Raw genomic sequence first — 16,299 nt, 5'->3', positions numbered from 1 at the left:
GAAAATGCATGTAGATTTTGTTAGACACAATACCAAACACATCATTTCATAGACATGATTATGAGAAAAATAGTCAATTTTTGCATTATGTAATTTGCATCACATAGGGCTAGGTTTATGCATCTCAGTTTACCCAAATCAAAGGGACTGGAAAATGATAGCATGTGGAATGGAATCAATGTGCTTGAAATCAATAATTTGGAAGATTTCCATTTCCCTTAGTGTTGTCTCATTAGAAACCATTCCAAAGTCTGGGTTAATTTTAATTTAAATGCATAGAAGATGGCATTTCTTAAAAACAACAAAAATTTCAGATGGAGTTCCAGACCATACATTTAGATTTATAATTTTTTCATCACAATAATACAGTCTATTAAAGTATTAAAAATTAAAATATGTTATTAAAGTTTATCAGCTTAAGGTGAAATATTTCCTTTGTTGTTCAAATTGTGAACTAAATAAATTAAAATTTACATAGAACAAATCTAAGTAAATACTGAAATTAAGTGTCATGATAATTTTCAAAAAACTTTAAATTGCTACCTTTTATGATATAATTTTATCTCATTTCCTCGAAAAAAAAAATAACATACTTATGGAGTACTGTGATGTTTAAGATAGTGGGATGGGTGAAAATATTTATAACATGCTCTACCCTGTAAGGATTTTCTTGCCATTAGGAATATGGGTACCTATTACAGGTAAGATGTGTATGTGTAAATGGAGAACATGGTAAATTTTGGCTATTCCAAAACATGGTGCCCAATTCTAAAATTCTTCACTGTGACAGACATCACCAATCTATCATAGAACCCTTTCTTGTTCATTCTCAGAATCATTCCTAAAAGGATGTTCTGACTTTCACTTCTATGAATATGGAGTCAATATATTTTTCTGTATTCCACCTCCTAAGTACAACCAATATCCCTAGACATTATATAGAATACATACATGAAAACTTTGAAAGATGGAGAGAAGGTGGTAGAATGGCTTGGGCACCTCAGAACCCAAAGCTTGACTCTGTGGAAATTCAGTAGGCAGCTGGTGATAACAGGGTAAATTGAGTAGATGTCAAGACCTGAGAGCCACAAGCCTAAGGCAATAGTCCATGCCAGGAACCAATGAGCTTTCTGGAGGGGAAACAAAAAACAAACACAAAAATAATCGCGAAGTGAATGGTGAGATGTTGAAGCTTGAGCGGCAGCAAAACGAAGGAGCCATTGCAAGTGACAGAACAAGTGTTTGAAAGAAGAAAGCAGCAGAGCAGTGTTTCACACTTGCAGAGACAAGAAAAATTGCTCTTTGTATGGCCTTAAATATGAAATGATGAAAGTCCCATGTGGATTTCATACTATTAAAGGAGTTTGCAACACTGGAAATTGGAGCATCTCTTCCACTTATTGAAACCACAATGTTACATCTCTCATGAGACATGTAAGAGAAATAGGCCAGCTTCCTTCTAGTTTACTCTTTACTTTTTAACAAGTAGATTACAGAAAGATAATCCTTGAAATTTATGTTTATTTACAAAAGAACTAAGTACATAGGTGTGTGTGTAGACACATGCATGTAAAAGTAGTATTTTGTCATTTATTAAGTGCCTGCATTGTGTTAATACAGTGCTGATGGTTTTGTACCCATTATTTCATACAGTTTTCACAATTACTGAGTATTGTTAATCTGAGTGCAGTGAGACTACAGTCATTAAGTAACTCAAGTCACAGAGCTGACAAGCACCAGAGGCAAGAACTGTTTCTGAGTCTGACTTTAAAGCCTGTGCTCTTAAACAGAAGAGACATTTCATTTGAGTATGTGATCATGGGTCTGGGTTACAGGGCAATATAATGCTATGTTAATACAATAAAAAACAAGACAAACAAAGACACAAGAAATTTTACTCCCTTTAGCTACACCAAAAGGAAGAGAATTCTCCAGCTTTTGAAAATTACATACATTTAACTAACTGATGATTAAAAAGCGGTCTCTGGGATATGTGCCACGTGGTTACCATGCAAAATTTCTGGAGTGAATGAATAGTAGATTTTAGCAGAGAACTGCCTTCATCCCATAAGGCTGAATGTATGAGGCTATGAGAATTGTCCCATCTATTCTTCATTGAATCAGAAGTGTAAGAATTCCATTTTTAATAGAGTGTCAACCTCTATTTTGGGCTCTGCCAGATAGCCTGATGTTAAGACACTCCAGGGTCTAAAACCTACAGCTCACAGACAAAAAAAGATCCCCAGTTTTTGATCAGACAACATGAAGTGGGTCTTTGTAAGCCCTTGGAATCAGGGTTCACTTCTGAAATAAGCTTCCAGATTTAAACGGAGTAGTTACAAGACTTTTCTGTTTTGACCTCCGGGGTGTGAATCCATTTGAGGTAGGGTTTCATGTGTGTTTGTAGAATGTCGTCTTCCCCATTTAACCTGCCAGGGAAATACCATTTCATTCGATGTTCACCCCAAATGAGAATTATAAAGAAGCAGGACCCCGGACACACTTCAGTGAGTTCAGAGAAATGAAGGTTTGTGAGAATGAATAGATGATTATTTGAGTGAAATCTTAGAGAAAAAGGTGAGGAAACAAGATGCCGGCAGTACTCTGAGATCTCGATCCTCAGGGACATTTACTGCATTCAGTAAATTAAGCTGAACATTTTGCAGAATACTTAGCATCCTTCCCATGGATATATTGTCTTGACAAAACAATGGCTTTGGAACGCCAAAGGTTATAATTTAATTATTTTCAATACATAACTGAAAATAGTGAAGTCTGTGTCTATGTTTTTTGTTTTCCATCAGCTACAAATTTTTCTTATATATATATTTTTAGATGGTTGAAATAGCTGATGATAAATTTAAGCAAAAGAGAAACTTTAGAGCTTGGATTTTCCAGAAGTTTGATTTTTTTTTTTTTGTCTTTTTCTAGGGCCACACCCTCAGCATATGGAGGTTCCCAGGCTAGGGGTCCAACCAGAGCTGTAGCCACTGGCCTATGCCACAGTCACAGCAACTCCAGATCCCAGCCGCATCTGTGACCTACACCACAGCTCACGACAACTCCAGATCCTTAACCCACTGAGCAAGGCCGGGGATCGATCCCGCAACTTCATGGTTCCTAGTCGGATTTGTTCCTACTGCTCCATGATGGAACCTTCCAGAAATTTGATTTTTGTCAGCATTTGTATTTTCTTCATTCCTCTGATAATTTCCCATTGTGTTTATTGAAGATTTTGATAAGGAAAAAATAGCGAAGACAAAACTAAAAACTCACACTAAACTGCAGGTGGGCTAGTCTCTTATAGAGCAGAAGGTGGTCTCATTCAGAAACCAGATCTGTTCTCTGGCCCCAGGTTTTAAACAAAGTCACTGTGCTAACCCAGACACGTCTTTTTATCTTTCTGACCCTCTTCCTTTCCTATAATATTGAAAGTTTATAGTAAACTCTTTTAACCAGTCCTTCCTGCTTTCATACTAGGTGTGTATTCTCATTGCAGTCTGTGCAGGAAACATTTTAAATGATCTAAATTTAAAATCCATAGCATTTTAGATTTTGGTTAGTAAAAGAGGACCTTAATTAATTTTTTGCAGAGTTTTCCTTTGCCAAGTGCCCCTGAATTAGGTGTATATTGTTGGGAATTACTCTCATCACTTCACTTTTATGCTTTCTTTTTCTTGTATTATAGTCATTTAATTTGAGATTTATTGTCATTCTCATCATAGATAAGTCTGGATCGAAGCTAGTAAATTTAAGAAGAAAGTGCTTATGTTGAATTCTCCCTCCATCTTACTCCTTTTTAAATATTACTTCCTCTTTTGCACCACTTTCCTGCCTGCCCCTCACACAAAAGCTGACCTGTGCACCCCCACAGGACTGAGGATCCTCTTCGAAGAGCCTCACCTTAATCTCTCCAGTATCTTAGTTATGCAGACCCTTCTTTCTAACAAATAATTTATAAACTGATGCATTTTATGGGCTATGGATGCATCAGTGCTCTTAGCTAAAGGTCTTATTTGCCTTTTAACAGAATTTTCTGGCACTTTAAGGAAAATGAGTTGTTGATGAGTTTGGGGTAAGATGTTAGCTGGGGGAAGTTTTGCTACCTGAGGTGGGCAATTTCTTACTGATTCCTATGCAATCTCAAAACCAAGAAGTCAACCTGATGGTAAGTTTGTGATGGTAAAAATATTATTCTATTCATTCTTTCCTGTGTTAAACGAAGTAGAATGCATGACAGCATGGCCATCTAATACAGTACATCTGTGTGGTTAAACCGTGAGAGCAGTCAGACATAGCTTCCGGAATAACAGATTTAAAGATACTGTTTTCTAACCAGGTTTCCATTGTTTCGCATTAACTCTTAAGATTCTTAAAAATATGAAAATAGGTATATTTATTTCATACATTAGAAGTCCAACTATCTAACTGTTTTTATAGATCTTTGAGATGAAAAACAGAAAAGGAAAAGAAGGAAATGCCCTGGAATCTTGTGAGAGTAACACTGGACTGTTTCATTTCTTTCAGCTGTGTCCTGTGGCATCCCAGAGTCCCCAGGAAATGGCTCGTTTACTGGTAATGAGTTCTCTTTGGGCAGTAAAGTGACATATGAATGTAACGAGGGCTTTAAGCTGGAAGCTGGTCAACAAGCCACAGTCGTGTGTCAAGAAGATGGATTGTGGAGTAACAGAGGGAGGCCCCCCATGTGTAAACGTAAGTGTTCTGACACCTGGCCATCTTTGCAGATTTAAGAGGGAGGCAGAACACCCTGGCGAGAACTCCAGGCTCCAGAGTGCGAGATCCGCTCCCACAGCGGCTCTTGTCTTGTGGCAAGATTACCACCCATTTGTTTGTTCCAAATTGAGCCACTCAACCTTTTAACATGGAGCTCTGCACTCTTGAGGGTTGATCATGTGGAACCTTGTTGGTTCCATCAATACCCAGACCATGTAATTTATATAGCAATCCTGACAGTGCTGCCATTTTCAACTTGAAGATGTGTAGTCAAGAGGATATCAAGATGTTAAACATTCTACACAAAATATTAAAATGTAATTCAACCCAGACTTTCTCTGCGTCTCTTGAGGTTCAAGGCAGTGCCTGGTCTATTGTACATCATGCACTCTGCACAATGCCTTGATGCTCAATAAATAAGTTGCAGATTTGTGAAGTCAGGTAAGTTTTCTGGAAAGCTATTTATAGTATGTAATAGTATGTCCCAAAGTGTTCATTCTAAAACTCTAGTCTTAAAAAATAATAAATCCATAACACAAAGCCAAAGAGAACAAAAATTCACACACACATACATGTCCTCACATACAATCTACACCAAGATTTTCACTGCAGCTATATAAAATGAGTATGAGTCTAAATTAGAAATATTCTAACACCTTGTTTCTAAAAATTGAAAACTACATAGTATTTGTACATATGCAGTATTTTTCCTCTTAAGATATTTGCACAATAGAGCTCATGGTCTTTAATTATAAAATTAATTTCTTGATATTTTGCATATATAAATGTTTACAAAAATAATCAACTTCCCTCCATAGTTTTTATTTTCCTTGCTGTCATTTTAACCTATTTTTTTTTCTTTTTGAAAATAATTATTGCATTTCCTGAGAGTCAGTAAGACACTGTTGAGATAACCCCCACCCTCAACTCTTGAAACCACTGATCTTTTTACTCTTTACATAATTTTGCCTTTTCCAGAATTTCATAGAGTTGGAATCACATAGTAGCCATTTCAGATTGGCTTCTTTCACTTAATAACATGCATTTAAGGTTTTGTCAGTCTTTTCATGGCCTAATAGTTCATTTCTTTTTGGCTGAATAATAATATCCCACTGTCTTGATGCACCACAGTTTATTTATTTACCTACTGAATGACATCTTGGTTGTATCTAAGTTTTGGCAGTTATGAATACAGCTGCTGTAAACATCTGTGTGCAGATGACGTGTTTGGGGTAAACATCAAGGAGCATGGTTGGTGGATCATAGGATAAGAGTATGTTTAGTTTTATAAGAAACCACCACACTGTCCAAGGTGGTGGCACTGTTCTGCATTCCCGTCAGCAGTGATGAGAGTTCCTGTTGCTCCACATCTTCACCAGCGTTTGGTGATGTCACTGTCTGGGTTTGGGCTGTTCTAATACTTGTGTGGTGTTTTTTCTTGCTTTAATTTGCACCTCTCTGATGACATGTGCTGTGGAGTATCTTTTCATGTGCTTATTTGCCATCTGCCCCCCCCTTCTTCGGTGAAGTTTCTCCTTAGATATTTTGCGCTTTTTAAATAGTGATATTTTGCGCTTTTTAAATCGTGATGTTCATTTTTTCATTGTTGAATTTTATGAGTTGTTTGTATATTTTGGATAATAGTCCTTCATCAGATGTGTCTTTTGCAAATGTTTTCTTCTAACCTCCTGCGGCTTGTCTGCTCATTCTTTTGCAGAGCAGAAATTTTTAATTTTAATGGAGTTCAGCTTATCATTCTTTTTTTCATGTCTTTTATCTTTACCTAAAAGTTATCCCCCAAACCACAGTCACCTAGATTTTCTCCTGTGTTATCTTCTAGGGTTATATGCTTTATATTGGGGTCTTTGGTCCATTTCAAGTTAATTTTTCTAAAGGGTGCCTGTATTTATTTTTACATGTGGATCTCCATGTGTTCCAGCATGATTTGTTGAAAAAGTGTCTTTTTTTAATTTGTATTGTCTTTAGATCAGTTGTCAAAAATCAGCTATGTTTATGTGGGTATGTTTCTGGTCTCTCTGTTTAGTTCCATTGACCTCTGTGTCTATTCTTTTGCTAATGTCACACTGTCTTCTTACTCCTGTTTTTATTTGGCTTAAATAGAATATGATAAAATGGCACTGTTTTTTTTTTTCAAAATGTATTTAATATGTATCCAATAATTTGGAAACATAATTAAAAGAAAATTTTCCAGTTTCCTACCAATCAGTCTTGTTCTAGGTTGTCAATATTTCTAGGGACATATTTAATTTTTGTAAAAATGCCTAGGTAGACATGGATACTTCCATTCTCTTTAAAACCCTAGGGAAATCATTTTGCCTGAAGATAACCAAGCTCATTGGAGACCACATAGTCTTGGTGGCATTGATTTGAACCAGTAAAGGGTTAAATTAGGTGATTGAGGGTGTCTCATGTGTGCCTCTTACTTCACCAGATGGTGACGTGAGCATGAACCTTCAGTCTGTCACCACAATGCTGAGCATGTGCAGGACTGAATGCCTTCACAGTATACACACAAACTTTTAAAAATACCTGTGTATGAGCCGTGTTTATGTGTGAAGGCCTCTCTTCATTGGGTTAAATGCACAATTACACCTTAAATGCACAATTACTCCAAACGCCCAATGACGTGGTTGATATCTGCCAATAAATGGATTGGCCCCATAGAATCCCAGCGCAAGTGCTAAATATGTGAGAATTATGAGGAAAAGAAGCATAGCTCAGCTTTTTAAGTCCTGAGCTAGGGGTAGAGAAAGGAGAACAGCATTTCAAAAGGAGGGAAGCAGACAGCTTCTTGCTCTCCATGGAGAAACTGTGTGAGGTCCCTCCTCTGGGCACGAGAGCCACAGAGTCACTCCTATCAAGGAGGTGCTTTCCTGACTCATTCCCACTTTGTCAGGACCCCTGGCTTGTGAGGTGGATGAGACACAGCCTCTGACCTTGGAGCTTGACCATATGCTAGGGACCTTAGACAAATGGCCTGATAGAAAGCACTTCAGGAAGAGGTAACAGATATAGACGAGGTGGCATGAGGCCTAGATGGGGGTCAGCCTTTACAGAGAAGACAGCACTCCTGTGAGACTGGAGCTTTGGTCTGCTGAAATAATGGTAATAATCAAAACCACTCTTTAGAATGGTACCTTTAAGCATTTGTCTGTGTTATACATTCTGTCCCAACAGTCCTATGGGGAATGTGTTGTTTTCTTCATCTTACTGACTTAATAAAATGTAAATAATTGAGAGATCCAAAATTTACGATGTGCAACCAGATACATTTGATTGGTCGTGTCATAAAACATCTGGAGAAGCATTTTGTTGCAGTCAAAGTGCCCTTTTGGAGGTTCCCTGCTGTCACCAGTAATGCTGCCTGGTGATGATTTGGTTCAGTACCAGGTTTGTGGCATCACAAAATCTGGCTGGCTGTGAACATTCAGGATGTTCACACCTGTGCTGCCAGTGCTGCCCAAGCCCGAGGTTCTGAGTTCCACTGGCCAAAAACCTAGAGGTCAAGTGTTAAACAGATTTCATGATGCATGGGGTGAGTGTAAGGAGAGACACTGTGAGAGGCCCCATAGTTCTGAGAAATGCCCAGATATCAGGGTCAAGAGCAAATAGAAGGGAGAACTCAGTTCCCATGAGCAGAACTCAGCTGTGAGTCTGCAGATGCTTCCAGCTCCCACGTGTGGTGGGGAGAGCTGGACACCCTTCCTCAACCTCTGATCCCTGTCACTCCTGTCCCACCTTCCTCCCATCAAGTCCCCTCACCCCACCTGGGAAGCATACCTGCCCCTAAGGCCACCTCCATACACTCAGGCCAAGTCACAGCACTAGCATCCTGTGCATCTCGCTCCTTCTGCGATGTCCTCTCACAGAGCAGCCTACTCATCTTTCAGGCACACACAGATCAAAACGTGGCAGTCCCCCTGTGTGACCCTTCCCAAGATTAAGATAAACTTCGTAGTGCTCTCTTTCTTTTGAATTCACTTCTCCAAAAGGCAGATTGTATGGAGAGTCCCCATGGGAACCCGATCAGAGTGTTCAAGTCAGATGCCTATGTAGGTCGTTAGGTGTTCAAGCCTTGGGGACAACAGCAAGTGTAAGGCTCCGCTTGGACCCCTTCTGTCTTCAAGGCTGGATTCTCAAAGCTTCACATAAATTAACCCTTTTGTTTCCTGTGAGGTATGCAGTTGTGTTATCCTGTCCTCTAGATGTGGACAGGGGAGGGTGGGGTGAGCTGGCCAAGCTCACAGACCTAGTAAGTAGCCAGTCAGGATTTGGTTCCAGGAAACCCCAGGAGAGAGCCCTGTTCCTAATCTCTAGGCGGCTCTGCCTCTTGGAATCAATTTATCTCCTAACTTTTAAGTCTTACATGTTATAGAACTGAAGACAGAGACAGAAGAAAAAGGCGCCACTTTAACCCAGCATGCAATTTTGTTCTGAAAAGTATTAAGCTGATAGTAGGCGAGAGAGTCACCATTTATTTGAGGATTGTAGTAGAACCAAATGATTTCAAGTACAATGTGTATTTATGTCTAAAATTTTCTGGAAAACTCAGGAATTAAAAGTCTGGCAGTTAAAAGGCAAATGTTGTATTAATAGAACTACTTTGCTTATATAAAGCATTATATTACTGCACATAGTGTGGCTTAGTTTGTACATATATTTGATATTTTCTGTTTTAAATGCACATCTAGTTGTACAACTACTTTAAAGTTAGAATGAAAAACATTTAATAACAAAATTGCTTTTTTTTGCTTTTTAGGGCACAAAGTTGCTTTTTAAATACAAATGAGGTTCTCAGTCTAAGAAAGTTATACGTTCAGTTAAATGATTGTTAAATGGGAAAAATCAGTTTGCATTTTAAGGCCATTTTTGATACTAACTGCTACTTATTTAGTGACACGGGGAAATAAATATAACATTTACAATAAAAGGGAAACCTTACATTTTCTAAGTATCTTTTCAAACTTTCAAATATTTTCTGCATTGTTTTACTAGACTTTACGAAAGGAAGGAATGGATATTTTATTGAAACTCCTTGGTGTTTAAAACTGGAAAATCTATCTAATCTGAGGGAATTTTTTTTCCACTTAATTTAAATTAAAGAAATTGGGCAGAGTAGGCATAAAACTTTACCTCTTAATCAGAAAATTTGGTTACTATAAAATTCTGAAAGTCATATTTCCTTGAGCCAGTTCCTATGTTGGTCTGACACAATTTTATAAGTTTCTTTACCAACTGAGTAATATGTAGATTGAGTAATTGAATCTCAAGAGAAACCCTTCAACTTTAATAAATAGTAAATGTAAACAGTAAATAAAATTAATTCATGTCACCTTTGGGTTTACTAAAAGGAAGATTGTAATAAATAACCATGTTCAGTTTGCATACATCCCATAATTGTACAAATCTCTTAGACAGATGTTTGATGTTCATTTCTTTTCATTTTAATTATTTACTGAGACTGGCTTTGGACCATTGAAGGTGTGACTCGTGCTAGTGTGGTAATAAAATGAAGGAGAGCTGCTGGTACGGATGTCGGGGCTTGTAGTCGAACAATGATGAGTAGCTAAGCATCAGGTCCTCTGCCTTCAGGAGAAAGCAAAACCATTATGGTCATATTCCAATGACAAAGCTAATCAGCATCAAGGACTTTTGTCTTTTTCACAATGCAGAGTACTAACCACTATACGATCACAGTTAGGAATTTCGTCTTTTTCAGTTAACGCTATTGGAAAAGCAAGTGTATGATTAATAATTTCTCAAGGACCTACTATGTACTGGGTACCATGAGCGCTTTAGGTGATTAAATGCAGTGTGTATCCATTTCAGGAAAAAAGGAGAAAGTCAAAGCCCTAGGAAACAGCTTCGTATAACCTTTAAACAGCCCGATCATAGAAAAACAGACTGCACATAAATTGTATATCTAGACACAGGTGTGTCTGCATTCACCTGTGTACCATATATTTATCCATATAATCATGTATAGCACACACATGTACATGAGTGCATATATATAAAAGTAAATTATACACATACTTATTTTATAAGTACATGAATACATGTGTGTTTATAATATTATATAAATGTTGAGGATATATATTTACCCCTTAATCCCTCAAAAAATGGTCTTACAATACTTACATTTCTTTATTAGTTATTTCTATTTTCATAGTACAGTTCATGTTGTTCTTTTCATTTACCACTTGGACAAGCATCAGTTGATCACAAATGATATTGCTAAACCACAAAGGTGTGAGAGCAGTTGTGCACCTGCATTATTGAGTTTCTCTCTGTACATGGCTCGGTGCTGAGCATTTCATATGTTTTCTGTCTTTGAGTCCCTGTAACAAACTCTGAAGCACCTTTATTGTTATGGTCCTGCAGGCAGGAGCTGGAGACCAGGGGCATGAGTGACCCCCAGGGCCTGCATCTGTCCTCTGCCACTTGCAGCTGCTGGGAAGGGCCCTTCTTTCCCACACTGTGCACTGACGAGCCATTTCAGTGAAGATGTTTGCAAAGCTGAGGAGGGGGTCCAGGGCCCTGCCTGAGTAAATGCTCAGTCATCATGCAAACTATTAATGCTTTTTTCTTCTTTTTTCTTTTTTTAAGGCTGGCACCTGCAATACATGAAAGTTCCGAGGCTAGGCATTGAATCCCAGCTGCAGCTGCTGGCCACAGCCACAGCCACAGCAACGCAGGATCAGAGCCATGTCTGATCCTGAACCAACACCACAGCTCATGGCAACACTGTATCCTTAATCCACTGAGCCCGGCCAGGGATCAAACCCACATCCTCAGGCATCCTAGTTGGGTTCTTAACTCACTGAACCCCAGCAGGAACTCCAATCAATGCATTTTTAAAGCATAATAAAGCTCAGAAAAAGGAGGGGGTAGAATCTCTATGTGTGAGATATGGGCACTTACCTCTGCCTTCCCAGGCTGCAACCCACTTTGAAAAGACAGTCCAGACCAAGGGGCTAGTTAATGTCTCAGCAGGCAAGACTGCTGGGACCCAAGGAAGGAACCTTCCTCTGTCCAGCCTGGCCCCACCCTCTGGGTCCCCCTGGGCCCACACAGAGTGGACAGGTACTTGCCCACCGGCTCCATGATGAGGCCTCCCTGGATTCTGGGCACCTGACAGCTGCTCAGTGTGGGACCAATAGTCTCCTCTCAGGACAGGAACTTCCTGGAGGCCACTACTTTTCACGACCCCTTTGAAGACCGTGTATTATGAGCTTGGATGGAGAGGTAATGAACTGAAGCAATTTGCAGTGAAATGAGTTCAGAAAATCCCCCAATTCAGAAAGGCAGGATCAGTGTGGGATCCCCTCTCTCATTCTCTTCCTATGGACATGCAGATGCCTCCAACAGAAATACTGTCTTCATCTTTCCGGGGGTTGGTTTAGAGTCGTTTTGTATAATTATAAAATCAGCCATTTTATGTAATTTAAAAATAGATATATTATGAAAACTGTAGGATGATTTCATCCGAATAGAGCTCTTTTTTTTTTATAATTTTTTTTTTATTTTCCCACTGTACAGCAAGGGGGTCAGGTTATCCTTACATGCGAATAGAGCTCTTTTATAAGTAGCTATCTTTTTTTTTTTTTTTTTCCCACTGTACAGCAAGGGGATCAAGTTATCCTTACATGTATACATTACAATTACATTTATTTTTCCCCACCCTTTGTTCTGTTGCAACATGAGTATTTAGACAAAGTTCTCAATGCTACTCAGCAGGATCTCCTTGTAAATCTATTCTAAGTTGTATCTGATAACCCCAAGCTCCCGATCCCTCCCACTCCCTCCCTCTCCCATTGCATGTCTATTCTCCAAGTCCATGGTTTTCTTTTCTGAGGAGATGTTCATTTGTGCTGGATATTAGATTCCAGTTATAAGTGATATCATATGGTATTTGTCTTTGTCTTTCTGGCTCATTTCACTCAGAATGAGATTCTCTAGATCCTATCTTAATGGTTCTAAGGAAAGCCTTATTTAAAATATCATCCTACAAATTTCACAGGATCTATCAATTTTATCATGAGCAAGTTAACTCTGTTTTCTGAGTATCAATGCCATTGATTTTCTTCCTAAGTCATAGTAAATAAATTCTTTTTTTTCCTCCTGTTGGATACTTTCCAAAAGACAATATCAATAATAGGTTTTGTTTGTTTGTTTGTTTTGCATGTCATTGAACAAAATCATAGGATTCTAAACTTGGAAAGTACTCCGAACACTATCTACTCCAATGATCTGCAATTGTAGATAGCATATTGGTTGTGATGCATTGACATTAGGATTTGAGTTTGATTCCTTCACTTATTAATTCTGGGATCTCAACCTAGCCTTTGTGGAAGGGTTTCTTCCGGGGGTGATTTGAAGTCCATTGGTATGAAATGCATTTAAGTCAGCGTGGCTGCCTGAGTTTCCCCACGTTACTCTCCTCATTTATCAAAGTCAAAGCCCTTTGCTCTTCTGTTTCTCTTGCACCAGCACTAAAACCAGCTCCTCCCCTCCCAGAGGTTGGGTACAGATTATCCACCACATGCTGAAAGCTGGGCTGGGTTGTATTAAGTGGTTAGGAGGTTGGCTAAACCATTTTCCTCCATGGCATCAGATCATAATTTTTTGTTGTTGTTGTTGTTGCCGTTGCCGCCATTTCCTGGGCCACTCCCGCGGCATATGGAGGTTCCCAGGCTAGGGGTTGAATCGGAGCTGTAGCCACCGGCCTACGCCAGAGCCACAGCAACGCAGGCTCAGAGCCGCGTCTGCAACCTACACCACAGCTCACGGCAACGCCGGATCGTTAACCCACTGAGCAAGGGCAGGGACCGAACCCACAACCTCATGGTTCCTAGTCGGATTCGTTAACCACTGCGCCACGACGGGAACTCCAGATCATAATTTTATAAACATAATTAAATGTGCTTGAAATAAACTTGATAATAAAAAGTACCTATGCACTTTGAGTGCAAAGGTAATAATAATAATAAAGCACCTTGCACTTTTGAGTGTGCACTTTGAGTGTAACAAATGTGTGTGTTACAAAGAAAAGAAAGTTGAATCCTGGCATTTTGAGGCTGACTGGAAATCCCAGATTGATGAGAAGTATCTAGAATTTATGAGAGGGAAGGCTAAAGGGCTTTATTTATGGTGGCAATGCTGTCACTGTCTGAATGTCTTAAACAAAACAACTGTTAGCCTGCCTGATTTGCCCCTGGAGGAATAATTTGGTAATTAATCAGAATCACACACAGTAAAAAATAAAAAGCCAGTCTCTCTCAAGTGAAACTCAAGATATTTTGTGTTGTCTCTGAAACATTCACAAGACGGAGAAACCGCCTCCCTTCTGCACAGAAACTTTACAGTCTGTGCTTTTCAGCTGGTTTGGAGGAGTATTGTTAGGGATTTTTTAATACAAAACCAGTCAACTGTTTCAGCCCCCAACACTGTCACCTTTATGACATGTGTGTCTGCACATCTTTGCTTGAACTTGCTGAAATAGAAGAAAATTATTCCATAAAAGTTAGGGGTTTTTAAGGTGATAGAAGAGACTCTATATTTCTTTAAAAAGAAAGAGAAGGAATATGAGGTAAACTGGCAGACTGAGTACTTTTTCTCGACCCCTCTAAACCTGCCTGTTTTTGCTAACATGTAATTTCACTAAACTTGACCTGGCAATTGATTCACTTACAATTGCCATGAATACTGATTTATAAAATTTTCATGAACAGAAAGCTTTATTTTGTTACATTTTCCAGATGGATCAACATTTTGAAACATTCTTTAGAAGTTTTCATTATTAATATGATATTCAGGCATTGGTTTGCCCAGAGTCCTCAGGGACTTAAATCACTTCTGGTGTCACTTTTTTAGTCCTGTGTAGACTGAGTAGTTTCCTTGCATTGTCTCTAGTGGTGGGGGAAAGGACAGGCTCAGAGACGCACAGGTGGGGCTCAAGCCTGGTGTGCGGGAGCCCGAGCTTACCACCTGCTCCATCGAATACAAATAGCAACACAATCGTGTCTCCTGGCCCAGGGTTGTGAGGATCACTTAGTGCAAAATTATATGTGCCTTTGTCCATACAATGTGAAAAGGGCATTTATTTTTGAAAACGCTAAACAAGTACAGGTTCACAGAAGCAGAGTTGTAGTAGCTGCCTGTGACGTCGGGTAACTGGGGAGGCTGGCAGGTGCACAGAAGAAACCCAGTGAATTGTAGTCTGAGATGTTTTCGTTAGGAAGAATGAAGTGTTTTCTTTAACAGTGTCAGCCCAGTGGCTCACAGGCTGCTTGATGTTGCCTCTGCCATTAACGTGGCTTTGTGAGTCTGAAGGGAGATGCATGTGGTCACTCCAGCTGGTGACTGAGTGACAGGGCCAGCCCTGGCATAGGGAAAACCAGGCAAAGGCAATTGTTGGGGCCCTGCCCCTCAGCTCAGCCCTGTCCTCCTCCTGTGTCCACTCACACTTCTGTTCTGCTTCCCAGCGCATCCCATGCATTTTTCAGGTCTGCCTTGTTCTGTTATGTCTGATGTCATAAAATGAAAATGTGCCTATCAAGTAAAATATTGCATTACTCATTGCAGCTCCCTAAACGTAGGATACACCTGCATTCCTCCTACAGCCTGTATTTTGGTTCTCTTTCCTTTTTCGTAAATGGCTCAACTGGATATTCATCTGGGAAAGTGAATCTTGACCCCGCCCACAGCATAGACCAAATCAAGGCAAGATGATTACAGACCTAACATGAAAGGTGGAGCACAAAACTTCCAGGAAAATACAGCTTCACCTTTTCCACCATCCCACCTGCATGAGCCTGGGTCCGGTAAAGACTTGGCCACCTCACAAAAAAACGTGATAACAAAGCAAAAAGTAGATATATAGGACTACATCACATTCATTTCGGTACTTTTAGTCTTCAAAACACATGTTTAAGAGCCTGATAAAGGTGCACCCAGAAAGGATAAAAATATTTGAAGGGCATGCATCAAACAAAAATCATTTAAAGAGTTCCAGTAAGAAAAATGCAGAATGTCAAATAGATGCCACTATACCCCATACCAGAGTGTATAATTTTATGAAATAAAAACACAAGATCCCAAGAGTCAACACACATTCTAAGCAACTAGGACTCTTAACAAATTGCTGGTGAAATGGTAAGTGGATAATTCTCTTTGGAAATTTGTTTGGTAGCATGTCCTAATGCTGAAAAGATCTTCTGAGCCAGTAGTTCCACACCAGAAATACATCTTCAGATTTTCACAAATATATTCATCTAGGACATGCTCAGAGCTGCACTGTTTGTGAAAGGAAAAGATGCCAAGATAACCCCAGTGGCCAACGGTAAGGAGTTGATGCATTGCTAGTATGTATTTACACAATGGATAACATAGAGAAATACTCACAAAGACCCAACATGGGTTAATTTCAAAAGCATAATATTGATGTCCAAAGTAAAAGACCACATGGTTCCACTTCCGTGGAGTTCAAAACAGGTCCCACCAATCCACAGTGTTTGGAAGGCTCTGTAAGTCATTAGACGT

The 16,299-nt window shown here is 39.3% G+C and overlaps 1 protein-coding gene across 1 annotated transcript in view; it reads left to right on the top strand.

The window, feature by feature from the left end:
• CSMD1 (CUB and Sushi multiple domains 1) overlaps nt 1-16,299 on the top strand; it is a 1,865,356-nt gene that overhangs the window by 1,773,567 nt on the left and 75,490 nt on the right. The window contains exon 50 of the mRNA XM_047772241.1: nt 4,528-4,713. Within this exon, the coding sequence (XP_047628197.1) occupies nt 4,528-4,713 (186 nt within the window). The remainder of the gene's footprint in view (nt 1-4,527; nt 4,714-16,299) is intronic.

Source organism: Phacochoerus africanus, chromosome 3 (assembly GCF_016906955.1).
Source record: "Phacochoerus africanus isolate WHEZ1 chromosome 3, ROS_Pafr_v1, whole genome shotgun sequence".
Taxonomy (NCBI): domain Eukaryota; kingdom Metazoa; phylum Chordata; class Mammalia; order Artiodactyla; family Suidae; genus Phacochoerus; species Phacochoerus africanus.
This window is presented reverse-complemented; position numbering and strand designations above follow the sequence as displayed.